At 42.0% G+C, this 19,638-nt stretch overlaps 1 protein-coding gene across 1 annotated transcript in view; it reads left to right on the forward strand.

Moving 5' to 3' along the window:
* The window catches only part of OPCML (opioid binding protein/cell adhesion molecule like), a 513,799-nt gene that overhangs the window by 405,069 nt on the left and 89,092 nt on the right, over positions 1 to 19,638 (forward strand). Inside the window, exon 3 of the mRNA XM_040255856.1 lies at positions 5,026 to 5,151. Within this exon, the coding sequence (XP_040111790.1) occupies positions 5,026 to 5,151 (126 nt within the window). The remainder of the gene's footprint in view (positions 1 to 5,025; positions 5,152 to 19,638) is intronic.

A 19,638-nucleotide genomic window follows, 5' to 3' on the forward strand; every position in this document is an offset into this window, starting at 1 on the left:
TATTTATGAGATTCTAAATGGCATGTATAATATTAACAACCATATATAAATATGAACAAAGGCAGCTAACATTTATTAAGCACTTACTTATTTCTAGGCACTGTACTAGCATGCTATACACATTTATACTCAGTTCTTATACCAACTAAGAGAGATCAATTCTATCATCGTCATTCTACAGATGGAGAACCAGGGCTCAGAGGGGTTAAAGCCAAGGTTACACAAGTTTACCACTCCAGAACCTAAGCTGTGGGGCACAGCCTCTCACACACTGTTTCAGCCTTTGTGCAGGGTGGGGCCGGTAATATCACCTTTGTGTAGGGTGGGGCCAGTATATCCCCAATTACCTTTGCACAAAGAAACGGTTCTCCTTTGGAAAAACTTTTTTAATCTCAGAGCTTGAAATTGTTTGCATCGCAGATTGGGTTGAAAATAAACCAAAGGCAGCAATAGAGGGTGGATAAGTATTTTGAGTTTGGACTGGACAGCTTTTGAAAATGATGCCATGGATGCATATGTTAATGAGTCACAAAGGAAACTGTGATCTATGTTAATAACACACATTATAACTGAAAAAAAAAAAAGAAGGTAGAGAGTATTTCAGGGAGGACAAAGGGCAGATGTCAAGTGTCTAGGGTGGAGAATACTTGGCAGCTTCAAGATACACACTTTAAAAATCTACACATTTATGCACTACATTTGGGGGAAAGACGCTACTTCATGTCAGGCTTGTTGTTATACTATAGGAAGACAAGGATGAATATCGCAGATTCTGTCCATGGACAGAGCTTAGTGGTAAAGATAAATGATATGATAAAGACATAAACAGAAATGCCTTGAGGGCAGAAGAAGCAGTGAAAGCATCATAAAGAAGCTCATATTCAAGTTGAGTGTAGAAGGTGAGCAGCTCCTAGGGCACAGAAGTGGGGGTGTCTTCCTGCAGAAGGAGCATGGTATGTAAAAGCACCAGGAGGAGAGAAAGGTGTAGCCCCAGAGAGGACATGGGGCTCCTTGTCGGGGTGGGGTCGGGGGGGGCTGGCACCGAGGCGACGTTCAGGCTGGGAATGATTTGCTAGATCCTGTGCAAAAGTTTGGACTCCATAGTCTCAGCTGGGGCCAAAGGTTGGGGGTTAGGCAAAAGCAATATTTAAGAGGGAATGGTGGTGGCTGTATGCGGTCTGAGCTATGAAACAGTGGTGGGTAGAGAAATGAGGAAATTGTAATATTCTGAGGAAGAGGTGATAAGCTTCTCAACTCAGCCAGTGGCAGCAAGACTGGAGAGGAAGAGCCTTGGGTAAGACACATGGGTATCTTTAAGAGCGGTCAGCCATGCTGACAGTACAGAGACAACATGTAAATACCACTTGGTAACCCAGAGCCCAAGTTACCAATTGCAGTCTGATAAAACTGTGTTTGTCTGTTTCTCTCTAGGTGTGTGTGTGTGTGTGTGTATCCATATAACAGAGAGGGACAATATTTTATCTATGTCTATATCTACATCTGTATCTGTATAGGTATATATATGTCTGTATCTATGTGTCTACTATCAACCCACCCATCCCATCCATCTAAAATGACCACAATCTGAAGTCCTTGTCATTGTGCAGTGATGCATCTGCCCAGTCATGTGAGGACACACTGTGACTCAGCACCGCCAATGAGAAGATACCCAGGTGCACACAAGACCTGCAGGGAGGGTCCCCAGTGTCTGCAGATGTGACCGGAAACACACTGAGCTATTTGTCATCCTTTAATTAGACTTATGTGGGTGCTGCCATTTTCTTTGGGTCATTTCAGCATTTCTAGTGAGATTGTTATACATTTTTGTGTTTATCTGTATATTCATAATCTCCAACAATGGATAGATAGATGATAGAGAGAGAGAGACTCATATGCCACAGATATGTCTTTGAAAATTGAACAAAGCTCTCTTGTCAATATAGGTGGAAGCACTTAAAGTCATTTCCTAATGTTCCTATATATATATATATATATATATAAAAATTATGATGGAGACAGAGGAGGGCCATAATAGTGTTGCCAAATTCAATTCAGATTGAAAAGAAAATGAGAAGTGTTGAGCACCTTCCTTTGCCAGCTTGGTGCCGATAAGACCAGGATGACTGAGCGGCCCCACACTCCGTAGCAAGGGCTTCCCTGGAGAAGCTGATTGACCAGGAGGTGGTTTCATTCACGGCGGGCATCGCCATGAGGGAAGAGGCGGTGGGAGGACCTTCGAAGCAGAGGAAACAGAGAATGCAAATATAAATATTGTGTTTGGGGCACTGATAGGAGGTTAAACAAAGAGGCGACACAATATAATGGAAGGAATTCTGTCATTTATTGACCACATCATTTTTGGCAATTTACTTACCCCTCCCCATGCCTCAATTTCTTCATTTTTAATAGTGAGAATATTTGTTCTATTTATCTCATACTTAGAGAAAAAGTCACAAGATAATGCATATGTAAGCTATTTGAAACCAATCATATGTTAATAAGCAATACCTATTATTGTAGTGGTTTAGTTGCTCGGTTGTGTCTGACTCTTTGCGACCTCATAGACTGCAGCCCACCAGTCTCCTCTGTCCATTGGATTTTCAAGGCAAAAATACTGGAGTGGGTTGCTGTTTCCTTCTCTAGGGGATCTTCCCAACCCAGGGATCAAACCCACATCTCCTGCAGTACAGGTGGATTCTTTACTGCTGAGCCACCTGGGAAGACCTAATACCTATTATTACATCTTATGTATTAATAATGATGCCATGATTGAAAACAGAAAAAAAATTCTTTTCTCCCACTTTAACTGTCTGTGTTTCCTGTCTTGGTGGCAACCCTCACCCTTCACGCTGTCCTTATCTTTCCTCCTTTGTGGAAAGTGACAGAGGACAGTGTGGGCCTGCAGAGGGTGTAGCAGTGCCTGGGGCTTGGTGAAACATTGGGGTCAACCTCCAGGATCCCACTCCAGGAGGTTCCCTCCTAGTCGGGGGGGGGGCACTGTCCATGCACTTGGGAAAAGAGGATATCCCCCAAATATCTGTAGAATTTTGCCAATATCTCCTAACCCAGCACCTTTTAAATTATCAGACAAACACATATGGAAATAGCAGCTCTGAACTGAGGACTGTACTGAGTGAACCATCCTTGGACATCACAGCGTCAATATCCTAAATCATCCTCCATTGATCAGCTATGCCCCCCACCCTCCCGCCTCAGCTGTGTCCACCTTACAAAAAGTGAGACGCTTGGGTCTCGAAAAAGAGCGCTTCAGACAGCCTAACCCATCCAAATAAGCGGATGTTATTCTGAGAATATTCTGGAAGGTACACTGAAGTTGTTGCTTTATAAAAATGAGAAAAAAGTATTGACATTTCTAAGCCAGGAATGATTTTTTAACAAGCTGGAAAATACTGAAAAAACAAGTAGTAGGGTTTTCTCAAGAGAGTGCAATGTAGTTAGACAGTACACTATTCTTTCCCAGTGTGTGTTTTGGTAAAATATGTGCAATGAAATTTCAGACCCATTCCTAATGCAGAAATAATCTAAAACGTGACAGATTTATAAGCCAGGTACATTTTATTTATTTGGTAACGTGGATTCCCTTATGATGGCAAATGTTCTCCATGTTACTTATGGCTTCTCCTTGAAAAAGACTTACCTCTATGGTCTCAGCAGCATAAAACTCTAGGCTGCAGGGTTTTCTGGATCAAACATCAGCTATAACTCTCTTCCACCACTGACCCAGGTGGTTTGGAATCTCCTAGGACTCTACCTGTTTGCTAATTCATAATTCATAATTAAACTGGCAGTTGGAATAAATCAGCATAGGATATAAGCTTGGACCTCCTCTCTCCGCTGACCTTTCTTTTATTTTGAGAATCTGAAAGAAAATTGAGAAGAAAGCTTTCAGTATCAGAAATCCTCCATTAGAAGCTTTGCTCCACCCCTCTTAGTTTTCAGATTTGTTCAATAGGTTTTTGGAACTTTCTTTCAAAGAGGAATTAAGCAGGTACCCACATCAGCCTTGTGCCACACACTGCGGAATAGAGGTGGATGTCATTCCACCCTTATCTTTCAGCACCTCACTCTCTAGGTAAAGAGACAGGCATAGACATGGGTGGGGCGGGGGTGAAGAAGGAAAGAGTTGGATGAATTGGAAGATGAAGATTGACATAAATACACTGCCGTGTGTAAAGCAGAGAGCTAGCGGGAAGCTGCCGCACAGGGAGTTCAGCTCAGTGCTCTGTGATGACCTAGAGGGGTGGGGTCGGCGACGGGGTGGAGGGGAGACTCAAGAGGGAGGGGAAATATACACGTAGCCGATTCACATTGTTGTAGAGCAGAAACTAACACAACATTGTAAAGCAATTACACGCCCATTAAAAATGTGTTTACATATATTTTAAAAAATAAACTGAGGATACAAGAGAGTGAGATAGGTGTAAAATAATCAACTGAAAGGAGAACATGTCCAGCTCCTTTGCTAGGGGAGGTGGGGGATTCTCTTTTCAGGATGTGGGAACAGGTGAGAGAAAACTGCCAAAGGGAAGTGACCTTTGATGCCCCGTGAAAGATGAGCTGTGTGTTTTCAGATAGGAAGAGAAGAGGAAAAGCAAAGGGGTGATCAGAGAGGGAAGTGTGATGAGACTGGTGCACGCAGTAGACAGGAACTCTACAAAGCACTTGTATTTTCCCTTTGCCTCTACTTTTCCATCCACCGTCAGTAATGCCTGTTTCTTCAGTCACTGCTTCCTCAGAACGCCACCCTCACACACACACACACGCCCCTGCCTCCTGCTATGACCAGACCTTATACAGAACTGCCTCCAGGAGTGCCCTGTACGTGTTGTGTTAATGGTCACATTCCTTGCTGAATCAAGTGTAATAAACTGAAGTAAACTGAAATTAAGATGGAGAATAATATCCATCGTCAAAACATGCTATTTGAATACATGTGAGGCTGATGCCTCCTTTTCTGCAAAGAATCCTTCTCATACATGTCTTTTCTCCTCTGTCTCTTTCCAGTCCCTCCCCAGATCATGAACATCTCCTCAGATGTCACCGTGAACGAGGGGAGCAGCGTGACCCTGCTGTGTCTCGCTATTGGCAGACCGGAGCCCACAGTGACGTGGAGACACCTGTCAGTCAAGGGTAAGGCATTTCCCTGGAGGAAGTTTTCAGAGTTGGTACAGTGAAGCCTTGCTTCTAAAGCACAACAGAACTTGAGGAGTCAGAGAACAACGCTGTATTTGTAGCGCAGTGATGGAAGAGCAAAGAGACCACATGCATCTGTCACTGGAATTCTGAAGGATTTATAGAGAACATTTACGCAATCATTTCCCCAGGCCCTTTCATGACCTTCCTTAGAAGCTTTCTGTTTTCCCAACTATGAAGGGCAGAGGTACCATAAGAGTAACTTACAACAAAGACACTAATATCTCAAGGTGGAGATGCACTCGTCAAAGGGTGGTCTGTCGTTTCTTGAAGTAGAGTGCTAGAAAGTGCACTGAAAATATTGATGTTTTTGTACATCTAGGAGGGAAAGGATCTCCTTCTCAGTGTTTTCAGAACATTTACCCAGAGTGGTAGAAAGGTGATAGAGAGGGTTAAGTACTCTTGCGCCTGCTGTGCTGGGAACTCGGTGATTGGTATTAAGACTTTAGCTGTGGTCATCTCCAACTTAATAGGGAGGGACCCCGAAGAACAGCGGATCTTATCCTCTTGGAAATAAAACTTACTCCAAGTTGAACTTGAAGAGATGGGCAAAGAGCCGCTTGGTGTATTTACCCTGTTAACAGAAACTATGATAAATTCTATAAATTATATAAGAAACAAGTGCTCTCTCAGGCATTAGAAAATCTAAAAGTGAAACCCAGTGAAAAGGAAAATGTGTGGAGTGTGCCTGTGTGTGATATAAAAATAATATAAATCTAGAGGAAAACCTAAGAATAAATCTAAGGAATGTTGAACTAGACAAGGACTTGCTAGGTCACTAAAAGCTCTAAGCCTAAGAGAAAAATGATAAATGTGTTTTGTATTATTTTTCTGTGGTTCCTATAATGAAGTACTGCAGACCTCATGGCTTAAACAACAGAAATGTGTTTCCTTGTAGTCCTGGAGGCGGGATGCCTGTGATCAGGGTGTAGGCTCGGTTGTCCCTTTTGCGACCTGGGAGAGGAGGTCTGTCTATGCCTCTCCTCAAGCTTCTCGTCCTTTTCCGGCATCTTTGGTGTCTCCCGGCTTGTAGGTGCATCAGCCCCTCCCTGATGTTATTGTCACATGGCTGTCTTCCTGTGTGCACCTCCCCATGTCAGATTTTCCCCTGTTATACGAACATCAAACATACTGGATTGGGGATGTTCTTTTATGTTCTCATATAATCTTAATTGGGCTTTCCTGGTGGATCAGAAGTAAATAATCCACCTGCAATGCAGGAGACGTGGGTTTGATCCTTGAGTTGGGAAGATCCCCTGGAGGAGGGAATAGCAACCCACTTCAGTATTCTTGCTTGGAGAATCCCACAGAAGGAAAAGTATGTGGGGTTGCAAAGAGTTGGGCATGACTCAGTTCAGTTCAGTCGCTCAGTCGTGTCCGACTCTTTACTGAACAATAAATTATCTTAATTACCTCTGTAAATTCCCTATTTCCAAATAAGGTCACTTTCTGAAACATTGGGACTAGGTATTGTTTATTTCTTTATTTTGGGGGTGGGGTGGGGATGAAATTCAGCTCATAACTGGGTTCATCAAAATTAAAAGCACCATTGAGTAAACAAAAAGACAAGTCAAAGACAGGTGAAAACCTTTGCCATACACATTCCTGACAAAGATTTTACATCTACACTATGTGAAGAATTCTTATAATGCTAATAACCGACCTCGAAGTGAACAAAACATTGAAACAGACAATTCACAAAAGAAGATACATGAATGGAATAAGTCCATGAAAATATGCTAAACGTATCTGTCTTAGAAATGAAAATTAAACCATAATGGAACTCTACTACACAAATACTAGAATGATAGAAATTGAAAAGACAGACCATATCAAGTGTTGGTGGGAATGTGGAGCAACCGAACACTCATACGTTGACTCTGGGACTGTGAAATGGTATTGCTACCTAACTCAGGTTTGGCTGTTCACCTCCAAAAGCCAGTAATTTGAGAGGCAAGCATCAGTAAAAAGGAAAGATGCTTTAATCAGAAAAGCCAGCCATCTGGGGAAATGGTGGGCTTGGGTCCAGAGACCAAGTCTGAGGGTTCTATGGGCTAGGAGAGTTTTTAAGGGGAAGAAGGGGTAAGAATCAGTGAGTCTTCAAGGTGGGAGTCTGCGTTCTACATCTCCATTGCGTATGGACTGGCTGACTCTCTCTTCAGTTGTCTTGTCCTTGTGTGATCTGCTTGCAGGATTGCTTGATGATGGAAGGGAGGAATCTTAGAGGCAGAGAGTTGGTCTTCTTTTTATCTAAGAAAAGAGTCTGCAGGTTAGAGGAGGCATGGTTTACATTCAGGAGAGCGCAGGTCCCAAGTTAGGTTAAACTGCCTGATGATCTCACTAATATAATGAAATGGGCAAACAGGAAAGAGACTAAAGAGCTGCATTCTCCATAGTATCCACGCTATGGAAAACTGTTTGCACCTTGCTATAAAGTTAAACATGCCCTTAGCATATGACCCAGCAATTCCACGTCTAGGAATTCACCAGAGATAAATGAAAACCTATGTCTACAGATATGCACTGTACACAAATGTTCATAGCAGCTTTATTTGTAATAGCCTCAAACTAGAAGTAAGCCAGAACCCTCAACAGGGAAAATAGCTAAATTGTAGTAAATTTAAGCAGCAGATGGCTTCTCAGCAATTAAAAGGAACAAATCATTGATACATGTAAGAAAATGGATGAGTCTCGAAAGCATTATGCTAAAGAAAAAAGTAAAAAAATTAGACACTGATATCATTCATATGAAATTCTACAACAGGTAAAAATTAATCTAGAGTGACTGAAATCAAGTCAATGATTATGTAGGGTAGGGATTTTTAATAATTATCTACAAAGGGGTACAAGGGGCATTTTGGGGGGTGAAGAAAATCTTGAGCAGGGTGGTTGTTATATTGCTCCTTAAATTAGCAAAAACTAATCAATGCTATGCTAAAAATAAGTGCATTTCATTGTATGTGAATTAATCCCAATAAAACTTGAAAACGAAACACATACAGATATAGGAAATAATAACCCGGAAGTGCCCCCCTAGTTTGGAACATTAACTATGTGAGAAGCACTTACAAAGGGACACTGGATTTTTTACCAGGATCGTTGTTCAAAATTTCACCATTTATGTTCTCCATGTGCATTGAGAACACATATTTCAGCACCTGACTTGGTATAGGGAAAGATAATGATAATAAATCCCCAGACACCCTTTGCGTAAAGACTTCAGATATTGAAATCCAAAATGTCAATATTGTAAAGTAATATTAACAAGAATATTAAAAGAATCATAAGGGGTATCAGGAAGCTCAACTTTAATATAAACACAGCAGTAGCTTGTGTCCCCAAAGGTACAGGCGCTGTGGAAATTTTGCTGTAAGTCAGGGAGAATTTTGATTTATGTTATATACAAAAATACGTCTAACCATCAGACCAGCTTCTACGTATTTGGTAAAATCATATGTCTTTATAAATGCTTGAAATCCCAGAATGCATTTATTTGGTCCTAAACACACAGTTCTATCAGCCTAGGAATCTCTTGAAAGGCACTTTGATTTTATGGAAATGTTTTAAAGCAATTCTTTATAATGGCTTTGCGATAAAGTTTGTTTCCCGCTTAAAATATGGAAGATTCAACCACATTCTTAATCTTTTATATAACACAGTATTTGGAATTCAGCCTCAAAAACAAAAGAATATTAAATTTACATTTTCTCTCTCGCCTTTAAGTCTCCCAGCCCATGTTCAACTTTCAAATTCCCTTTTGTCTTTCCCTTGCTCTGGCCTTCACTTTGCTGTCTCTTTTTTCTTCCATTCTCTTCCCCCTCCCGATGACATTTCAACATATAAACTCAAAGCATTGTTTCCTAAGTTTGAAAAGCGTAGAACCTGGGGGATTTGCCCATTTCAAATTTGCACCTGCAGGTGACCACCAATATTTACTTTTAGAAGGACACTCCTTCTCACTTGGAGTTAAGGCAACTTTGGGAAGTTGTTTGTAAAGGTTTAAAAGAGCAGCCAATACAACTTGAACATCAAATAGCATTTTTAGAACAACTGATTGTTTAGTTCATCCAGCAAGAGTAAGAAATAGAAGTTGTAATGGCGTTTCCTTTGAAATTCCAACAAAATCACACCAGAGAACATAGATTACTGGACAGCTATTTTCCTAAATGTTAATGCAATGTTTGAAAATGATAGTTTAAATTTGGGTACTATATACAAGAATGAATACCCAAGTTCCATTTAGAAAAAGAATATTTTAATGACCAGATTATTAAAGATTAAGAATTGTGGTTATGGTTTAAGATGACAGACTAAGTACATGCCAATCTCAAGAAACTATAGAAGAAAAGGTAAAGGTGAATAAACTCATGATCATGCTAGAGAATGGGAAGCATTTGTGGATATGAAACTATGAGGAATCTCTGAAATATAAAAAGTGTGTAGGGACTTCCTGGAAGTCCAGTGGTTAAGGCTTTGCTTCCACGCAGAGGGCATGGGTTCCATCCCTGGTCAGAGAGCTAAGATCCTGCATACCTCATGGCCAAAAAACCAAAAAGTAAAACAGAAGCAATATTGTAAAAATCCAGTAATGACTTTAAAAAATGTTCCGTATCCAAAAAAAAAATCTTAAAAAAAATTACATAGACACAATGAATGAAAATTTCAGCTCAAAACACAGGAATACGATCTATGCCTGAAATGATAGCTGAAAAAGGCAGAGTTTTAGGTCATACTGCTGGTAAATGTTAAAAATTGACTGGGGCTGAGGGTGGGCAGGCAAGGGAGGCCTGGTGGCATTTGCCAGTTTCCATGGTGTCAATGTTCCCATCATTGCCACTCTCCTTGGAGCCCCTAACTTGATTTTTTTTAGGTTTTTATTTCCTAATTTTAGGTTTTCATATTTTAGATTTTTATTTTAGGTACTTATTGGATTTATTTTAGGCATTTATTGGATATACTAGAGAATGTGGTACTTGTTTAATAGACTTCACACACATGGAAATATGTTCTGAGTGACCTGCAGCTTAGAAACTAGGATCATGCTGGAATCCCAGGCCAGGCAAAAATGGGCAGGTCCCAGAAGAGGCCATCAAAGTAGACAGGCAAGGGGCCAGTGTGTTTGGGATACATGGTGGGACACGTGGGTCCCAACCCCAGGCTGTGGGGTTGGGAGGAGGGTCTTCTTTCAGGGTGCCATGTAACCCGCCGCAGTGCCTCCATACCTGGTCCCATTTCCAGGGCATGTTTGGGAAAGCCAGATGTTTGGGAGGAATAATAAAGTCTTCTATTCTGTGTCCTCTCCATGGAGGTTTTAAGCTGACAGCTATTCACCTGTGAGTGAGTTGCTGCTACATCAACTCATATACAGTAATACCTCAGGGAGCAAGAGAGTGAGCACTTCCACAGAAGTGAGTTTTCCAGGTAACTGAAGCTGACTTCTTTATGCCTTAACATGAGTGGTCATTGATGGAAGCAGTTTAAAAAGGTATTACGGGTTTCTCTGTTTTCTTGAGTAGAGTGGGAGCCGTTTGGCCTCCTTTTGAAAACTGTAATAACATTGTACGTATCAATTGTTTGTGCCTCAGGGTTTAAGGTCTGGATAACGACTAACACGGCCCTAAATACTATTTAAATTGTTGTTTCCGCTTTTGATAGTTCTTCTATCTCTTCTTCCTTCTCTCGTATCAGAATTATCAATGCTTCCTAAAGCCATGTGTGTCTTTTAGCATCTGCATTTTTTTCTATATACTTCTCTTTGTCTCTCTTTTTTATACACTGTAATAAGGAGGAGGAATTGTTCCTAACCTTCTTTACATGTTGTGCGTTTTGGTCCAGAAATGCCAAATCTTTTAAGAGATGGCACAATTTTGAGTCCTTGGCTTGATTATACAACTTTGAGCTTCATGGCATGTCAATTTTGCTGTATTTAAAGGAGAGCTATTCTGTGGATAACAGCTCAGAACTGCAAATATGACATGTGAATGATATGGTAACTTTAAGGAATGTCTGTGTTGATTTGAAGACTGTGTGCCATAAATCTGAAATTTGAACTTTTGTATGTATTCCCAGTAGCTCAATGGTAAAGAATCCGCCTGCGATGCAGGAGACTCAGGTTCGATCCCTGGGTCAGGAAGATCCTCTGGAGAAGGGAATGCAACCCACTCCAGTATTCTTGCCTAGAGAATCCCATAGACAGAGGAGCCTGACAGCCTATAGACCATGGGGTCTCAAAGAGTCTGACACGACTTAGCGACTAACACTTTCACTTTCATTTCAATTTGGTATGCTAGAAAAAGTACTGAATTAATGTAGCAATGTTTTTTTTAAAAAAGTATTGTAATCTCAGTTAAGAATTTAACTGAAAATATAAAACCCAAGTGATTTCTAAATAATAAATTGAACTGTAAAGATAACTTGTGTGTGATTCTGAATTCACAGATAAAGTATTTTTAATTCCTCCTTTAAAAAAGGAAGTGCACATAACCAAGTTGATGAATTCTGACTAAGAAGGACGTGGTGGGGGAGGGCAGGGCATTCTCTGAGGAAAGACTTTGAGCTTTCAAGAATAAGTAATAGCTTTGTCTCTGCAACATAACATAATCTTTATTTTTAATTTTTTAAATTTTATTGGAGGTATAGTGGCTTTACAATATTGTTAGACAACTGTACATTTTATATTGAATTAAGAACAAAAGATTTTAAAAATCAAGCAAAACATAAAAGCTAAAAACATTAAAAGTAAAAAAAATAAATTTATTGTAAAAGGGATAAATAATAAAGAATCAGTTCAGTTCAGTTCAGTCACCCAGTCGTGTCTGACTCTTTGCAACCCCATGGACTGCAGCACGCCAGGCCTCCCTGTCCATCACCAACTCCCGGAGTTCACTCAGACTCACGTCCATCGAGTCCATGATGCCATCCAGCCATCTCATCCTCTGTCGTCCCCTTCTCCTCCTGCCCCCAAACCCTCCCAGCATCAGTCTTTTCCAATGAGTTAGCTCTTTGCATGAGGTGGCCATAGTACTGGAGTTTCAGCTTTAGCATCATTCCTTCCAAAGAAATCCCAGGGCTGATCTCCTTCAGAGTGGACTGGTTGGATCTCCTTGCAGTCCAAGGGACTCTCAAGAGTCTTCTCCAACACCACAGTTCAAAAGCATCAATTCTTTGGCGCCCAGCTTTCTTCACAGTCCAACTCTCACATCCATACATGACCACAGGAAAAACCATAGCCTTGACTAGATGGACATTTGTTGGCAAAGTAATGTCTCTGCTTTTCAATATGCCATCTAGGTTGGTTATAACTTTTCTTCCAAGGAGTAAGCGTCTTTTAATTTCATGGCTGCAGTCACCATCTGCAGTGATTTTGGAGCCCCAAAAAATAAAGTCTGACACTGTTTCCAAAGAATAAAGACCTTTTAATCTAAATTGAAAGCAAGTAAAATAAGATAAGAAATAAGTGTTAAGTACACATATCCTGGGGCTTCCCAGGTGGCGCTAGTGGTAAAGAACCTGCCTACCAATGCAGGAGAGACTGGGTTAGACTTCTGGGTCTAGAAGATCCCCTGGAGAAGGGCATGACAACCTACTTCCGTATTCTTGCCTGGAAAATCCCATGGACAGAGGACCCTGGAGGGCTACAGTCCATGGGGTAGCAGAGTTAGGCATGACTGAAGCGACTTAGCAAGCATGCACATATCCTGGTGGGGGCGGGGGGGGGCGGGGGGGGGGTGGGTGCAGCTTTGTTTTGGATATGACAGTGCTAGACAAGTGAATTCCATCTAAGGTATAATTCCAGCAAAATCCTCATCCTTGGTCCTGACCTGGCTGAGCAGGTCTGTCTCTCTCCTGTTCACTCTGCCAGATGTTGAGGTTAGCAGATATACTGGTCCCAGAATGTTTCTACTCCAACTCTTATTTTTCATCCTGGATGTTCCTGAAAAGAAAGGCTTAAAAGAAATTACCACGTCCCTCACATTCCAAATAAAGGAAGTGCCAACTCATACTCGTGTACAGGTGTCAGCTCCTCGTGGCTGGCAGGGTTAGCTTCTAGACTGTTGTTATTCAGTCACTCAGTCATGTCTGACTCTTTGCGACTCCATGAACTGCAGCATGCCAGGCTTTCCTGTCCTTCCCTACCTCCCGGAGTTTGCTCAAACTCGTGTCCAATGAGTTGATGATGCCATCCAACCATCTTATCCTCTGTTGCCCGCTTCTCATCCTGCCCTCAATCTTTCCCAACATTGGGGTCTTTTCCAGTGAGTCAGATCTTGGCATCAGGTGGCCAAAGTATTGGAGCTTCAGCTTCTAGATAGAGCTAGCCTTCAGATTCTTATAACCTGGGATTGAAATCTGGCCCAAGCAGTTAACTGCCTGAGTGACTTTAGAAAGATCATATCATCTCCAGGATCCCCAATCTCCTAGACTGCAGAATGGTTCTATTTATGCCAACTTCCTCAGATGATCACCAGGACCACAAGAGAGAATGAATGGAAGGCTTATAATTACACTGGACACATACATGAGTTGCCAACAGTGTTCTAAATTGCCATTGTGCTATGTTTTAATTTAAATTTATTCTTAGAATCCTTGTAACTTACAGCCATCCTGAGAGCTGGTTATGTTAACATCATGCTTACTGTATGTCAAGCCCTATTATACACTTTATATGTTTTAGCTAATTTACTGCCCCAGTAGCCCTGAAAGGAAAGTGCTAGTATTTATAATTGTGCCTTTTTATTATGCATTATTATGCCTACCTCTGTCTTTGTCTCTTACTCTTTAACATCATGAGTCCTTTATTAGTTATTCAGCGCCTCTCTGGTCCACCTGAAAATTCGGAATGACACAGCAGTTTTATTTGTGATAGGCAAACTTGGAAATAGTCCAAATGTCCTTCAAGGACTTCCTGGTGGCTCAGACGGTAAAGTGTCTGCCTACAATGTGGGAGACCCAGGTTCAATCCCTGGGTCAGGAAGATCCTCTGGAGAGGGACATGGCAACCCACTCCAGTACTCTTGCTGGGAAAATCCTATGGACAGAGGAGAGTGGTAGGCTACGGTCCGTGGGGTAGCAAAGAGTTGGACACAACTGAGCGACTTCACTTCACTTGTCCTTCAAGGGGTGTCTGGTTACACCCACACCTTGAAATGTATTTCAGCAATAAGAAGTAAATGAACTATTATGTCAGTCGACATCATAGGTGGACCTGAGGGCACTATAGGAACGCACAGAGTCATTGTCAAAGGGTAGGATGCTGTATGATTCCACTTTTAAAACATTCCCTACATGGAAAAAGTGTCAAGATGCATAACCTGTCAGCGGTGGCCAGCAGTTGGTGCAGGGGAGGGAAAGAAGTTGTTCAAAGCTGTTGCTTTGCCATCAAGAGGCAGCCCCATGCCTCGATTATTGGGGTAGTTAGAGGAAACGATATGCATGATGAAATGTTAGAATTAGACACAAAGGTATAAAATATGGGTACATCCCCCCCAAAAAAATCTCAGCCCCATCACGTGGTTAACTCTGTCGTGCCCAATCAATCACCTGGCCTTAACGACATGCTTTAATTAGAAAAGATACCACCATCGGGGGAGCCGGCGATGGGTACACAGACCTCTCTACTATTTTTGCAACCTTTTGTATGTACGTGTGCTTAGTAGCTCAGTCGTGTCCGACTTATTGAGAACCCATGAACTGTAGCCCGCCAGGCTGCTCTATCCTTGCGATTTTTCAGACAAGAATGCTGGAGTGGGTTGCCATTAAATCAATAATTACTTCAAATTAAAAAATGCAAACTAGGAATCATAAGTAAGATGAACCTCTAGGTTTCCACTAACAACATGCTTACGTGAGAAAGTACTGTTTATAAAATATTTCCACGTGCATCATTTCAAGAGGGTTTATAGCAAGCCTCTAAAATAGGTCAGAGAAGAAATATTTCCCAGGCAAAGAAACAGGCTTGAAAAAGTTAATGGCAAATGACTCACAGGTGACTAAAGTGGGAGATCTGTGAAAGGAACATTGTCCTTGTTTTCCAAGTCCATCTTTGTGTGCTGTACAAAGATTGAATAGGTACAATATAAAGTGATATATCAAATTCCGCTTGTTATCTGGGACACCCATGCTCTTACATTCTCCTCTCTAATTCCACACCTACCTTCTTGCATCTGGACAGTTTCTAGCCACCACTCAATGCTGTGCTGAGAAAAACACAGCCTCCAAGTGGAAACCACTTCCCTGCCATTGTCGGCAGTAGGTCTCCATTGCTTCTCTGCTTCAGTTAAGATAAACCTGCGGAGACCCACCAACCTCATTTCTCTTCTGAGTCACCCCAGGTACCAGTGCCAGCCACAGAATGGGATTGCCTGTCGGTTGACCCACTGCCTCACCCAGTCCCGCGCCCACTTCTCTGTCTCTCTGCAAGGCAGCCAGGATTCTTGTTTCTAATCTGAAGTTGTGTGAAGAGCCTAATTAATCCCTGGAGTGTGAGAAAGAGGTGTCTGAGTTGAGAAATCAAGGTTATCCCTATCTTGCTCAGTGGAACAGTTATGGGCAAACAAGCTGTTCCTCTCATATTTTTGCAAAGCAAATTTATGTTCACTAACTTTGGTTCTTGTTGTAAATGAGAAGTGTGTGAAGGTCTAGCCATGTGCTTTTCGCCATATGGGCTCCCATATGTTTTCCTCCTTTGCTTGCGTACATTTTCGCTTTGGCACGCACATATGCCTGTATTTTTGCAACTTAACAATATTAAAACTAATCCCATTTATGCTCCTTTTGGGTGAGCTGATTGAGTCATAAATCCCTGTGAATTTCTTCTTTGGGAGACTGAAGTTCTTTTGTGTGAGCAGGGGGAGGGCAGAGCAGCATCAGTGTGGAGCTGATGTAGCTGATGGCCCTGATCCTGGCTCCAAAGTGACGAGTTGAAGCCTGGGAAACTAGGAATGTGGGCTCAATGCCTTGGGAGTATCCTTGTCTCCTCCTCCCTGAGGAGAAGCCCTCATTAGGAAATAGAGACTAATCCCGAGAGTTTTCTTTCTAAGGGCCCAGGTGAAATAACTTACCTTAGCATAAGCCATCATGAGATCTTGAGCTGTGATTCTTCATGTGTGACTATTCTTAATGCTTCTCACCCTCTTAACACCAAGTTGATCAACAATATAGATCAGAAATAAGGCTGCCCTGGAGTAACCTTACCTTCTTCCTTGGACTTTTTAGATTATATAAATAAGAATGGATATTAACATGTATTACACTGAGTGGAAAAAAAAAAAACAGCATAGATATCACTTTGCCAAGAAAGATCCAGATAATCAAAGCTGTGGTTTTTCCAGAAGTCATGTACACATGTGAGAGTTGGCTCATAAAGAAGGCTGAGCACTGAAGAACTGATGCTTTCAAAGTGTGGTGCTGGAGAAGACTCTTAAGAGTCCCTTGGACAGCAAGATCAAACCAGTCAATCCTAAAGGAAATCAGTCCTGAATATTCATTAGAAGGATTGATACTGAAGCTGAAGCTCCAGTACTTTGGCCACCTGATGCAAAGAACTGATTCATTGGAAAAGACCCTGATGCTGGAAAAGACTGAGGCAGGAGGCAGGTGACAGAGGATGAGATAGTTGGATGGCATCACTGACTCAATGAACATGAGTTTGAGCAAACTCCAGGAAACAGTGAAGGACAGGGAAGCGTGGTGTGCTGCAGTCCGTGGGGTCGCAGAGTCAGACATGACTTAGTGACTGAACGGCAATAGTAGCAAGTGAAAAGCCCCAGTAACTCAAATGCAAAATTGGAATTGGAAATGCCACCGGATATCTGTTGTAAAATGGTGTTCTTTCTTTTGCATTATTTCATTCCTTTGTTTGACACATTAAGAATATTTGATTCCCTCTATAGCAACATTGATGTGTAAAGCAGATGTAATTCTTGCCCGCGTGGCACTTATAGTCTAGTCAGGGAGATAGTCATTAGCTGGATCATCAAGAATATGTCATTTCTGAGTGTAGCAATTGCTCTAAGGATGGGCGACAGAGTGGTGTGAGCTAGACTAGGTAAGTCTTTCCTGAGATAGTGATGCTTGAAACAGACACAGGAGATGAAGAGGAGGGACTTCTCTGGTGGTTCAGTGGTTAGGACTCCATGCTTCCACTGCTGGGGACAGGGCTTTGATCCCTGGTCAGTGAACTAAGATCCCACAAGCCACGCCTCATGGCCAAGAAAAGGAAGATGAATAGCAGTTAAGTATGGGGATACAGTTCTGTGATAGAGCCGGGCCAACTGGAAACCTTCCAGGTGAGGGGAATAGCATGTGTGAATGCTCTGAGGTGACGGGGGTGTGGCTTTTCAAGAAACAAAAGAACCTTGTCTTTTTATTTCTAAGTCATTTTTTTTTATTAGAAGAAAACTCATCCTAAGTTTATATTCATATGACTGGGAAAGATCAGAAATATTTCAGTTGCATTTTACCTGACTTAATTGCTAATGCAGAGAACATGCATTTTTCCCCTATGACAAAGTAATTTTTTTTTCAATTTTCCTTTTAATTCAAGTATAGTTGATTCACAATAGTTAGCAAGGGGGAAAGCAGGGAGGAGATATAAATTAGGAGTTTGGGATTAACAGATACACACCCTCTGTGTGTGCATGCCTACTCAGTCACGCCCGATCCTCTGTGACCCCATGGACAGTAGCCAAGAAGGCTTTCTGTCCGTGGGATTCTCCAGGCAAAAATAATGGAATGGGTTCCTATTTTCTACTCCAGGGGATCTTCCCCACCCAGGAATCAAACCTGGGTCTCTTGCATTGCAAGCAGATTCTTTATTGTCTGAACTACCAGGGAAGCTTTCAGATATACACTATTATATATAAAATAGATAACCAACCTACTGTGTAGTACTCAATATTTTGTAATAACCTATAAGGGAAAAGAATCTGAAAAAAAAAAAAGATGTATGTGAAACTGAATCACTTTGCTGTACACCTGAAAGACCCACATCTTGAATATGGAGATGGCAGGAGAGACCATGGACTGGGGTGGGGGAGTCAGGGGCTGGATCATACAGAGTCCTTTATAGAATTTGGTCTTTATTCTAAAGTCACTAGAATATGCAAAAATGAGATGTTCTGGCATCAGGATTTAATGAGGAACATGGCATGTCTGATCTACTCATTATCTATGTAAATCTGCTGGATCACTAAACCTTTGTCTCTATTTCCCCACTATCAACCAGGAAGGAGTCAGTAGGAATATGCCATTTTACAGAGGAAGGGTAAAGGGAATTTGGGAAGTATCTATTCCAAATACTCTTTAGATGATAATGTAAGAAGGGATATTAACATGTATCTAGCAAGTGAAAATCCCAACTAACTCAAAAGTAAAATTAGAATTGGAAAGGCATCCAGGGCTGCCTGCCGTCTGTTGTAAAGCATTCTCTATGCTGTTGCGATATCAAATTATGCCATTGAAATCAGTTGGACACTGATAAAATTGAGACTGGCTTTACAAGTGCTGTAGATCTAATTGGCCTCAGCGGTGGGTCCACAGTGACTTTTGCTGCTGAACAAAAATTGTAGGCTTCAATAGAAAATAACTAGCCTGGCTTCACACTCACGCACCTCGGCCACCTCTGGAGATAATGGACTTTAATTTAGGCACGGGGCTCCTACATCTGGACAGCTGTTGAAGGAACATCAGAGAAGTTAGCTTCCTCCCTACTTCCTAGATGGGCACCCTTGATGGTGGACGGGAAGCATCTCAGGGCCAGCCATGAGCACTTGTAACTCTTAGTATTCCTTCTGCACAGCAGTTTACCTCTCTTCCTAAAAGCCTCTGTATCTCCAGGACCAAAGTTCCTCTCTATCACTTGTTCTTGCTCCAACTGTTTTAAATTGGGTCTCTATTATTTAAAGCCAAAGTAGTTCCGGTTAAATTCACCGTGTGCTGGACAGGCAGTGTGTGAGCCAGCTGAGCCTAGTACGGTCCCAGCTCTGAGCTCAGAGGGGAGTGGGGAGGGACTCGTAAACATGATGTTGCCATGTGGTGTGGTGAGGGTCTCACCACCAGGGAAAGGCTCTTCCTTATAGAAACCAGACAGTGAGGGAGATGCCTGGGGTTCCCAGTTAATTTCAAGGCCACTGTCTCCACAATGAGTCAGGGACCCATGGGCATTGGGAGGCCCTGGGAATTGACTAAGGAGCTCTGGGTTGCTAAGGGGATTCCACGCTTAAATCAGTAAGAATCAGGCTGAGATAAACACATGGACTCTGGCTCCGAGTCTTGCAGCAATCAGTGATGACCAAGGGTTCCTCACCACCTCCATACATCATGTACACAGCATCCATCCAGGTGATCCCATGGGCTGTGGAGCAGGCTTGCCACTGAGGATGAAAGAGCAGCATCTGCTAGCCTCCATTCTTGCTCAGCTCTCTG

This window comes from Oryx dammah, unplaced genomic scaffold (assembly GCF_014754425.2).
Source record: "Oryx dammah isolate SB20612 unplaced genomic scaffold, SCBI_Odam_1.1 HiC_scaffold_15, whole genome shotgun sequence".
NCBI lineage: Eukaryota > Metazoa > Chordata > Mammalia > Artiodactyla > Bovidae > Oryx > Oryx dammah.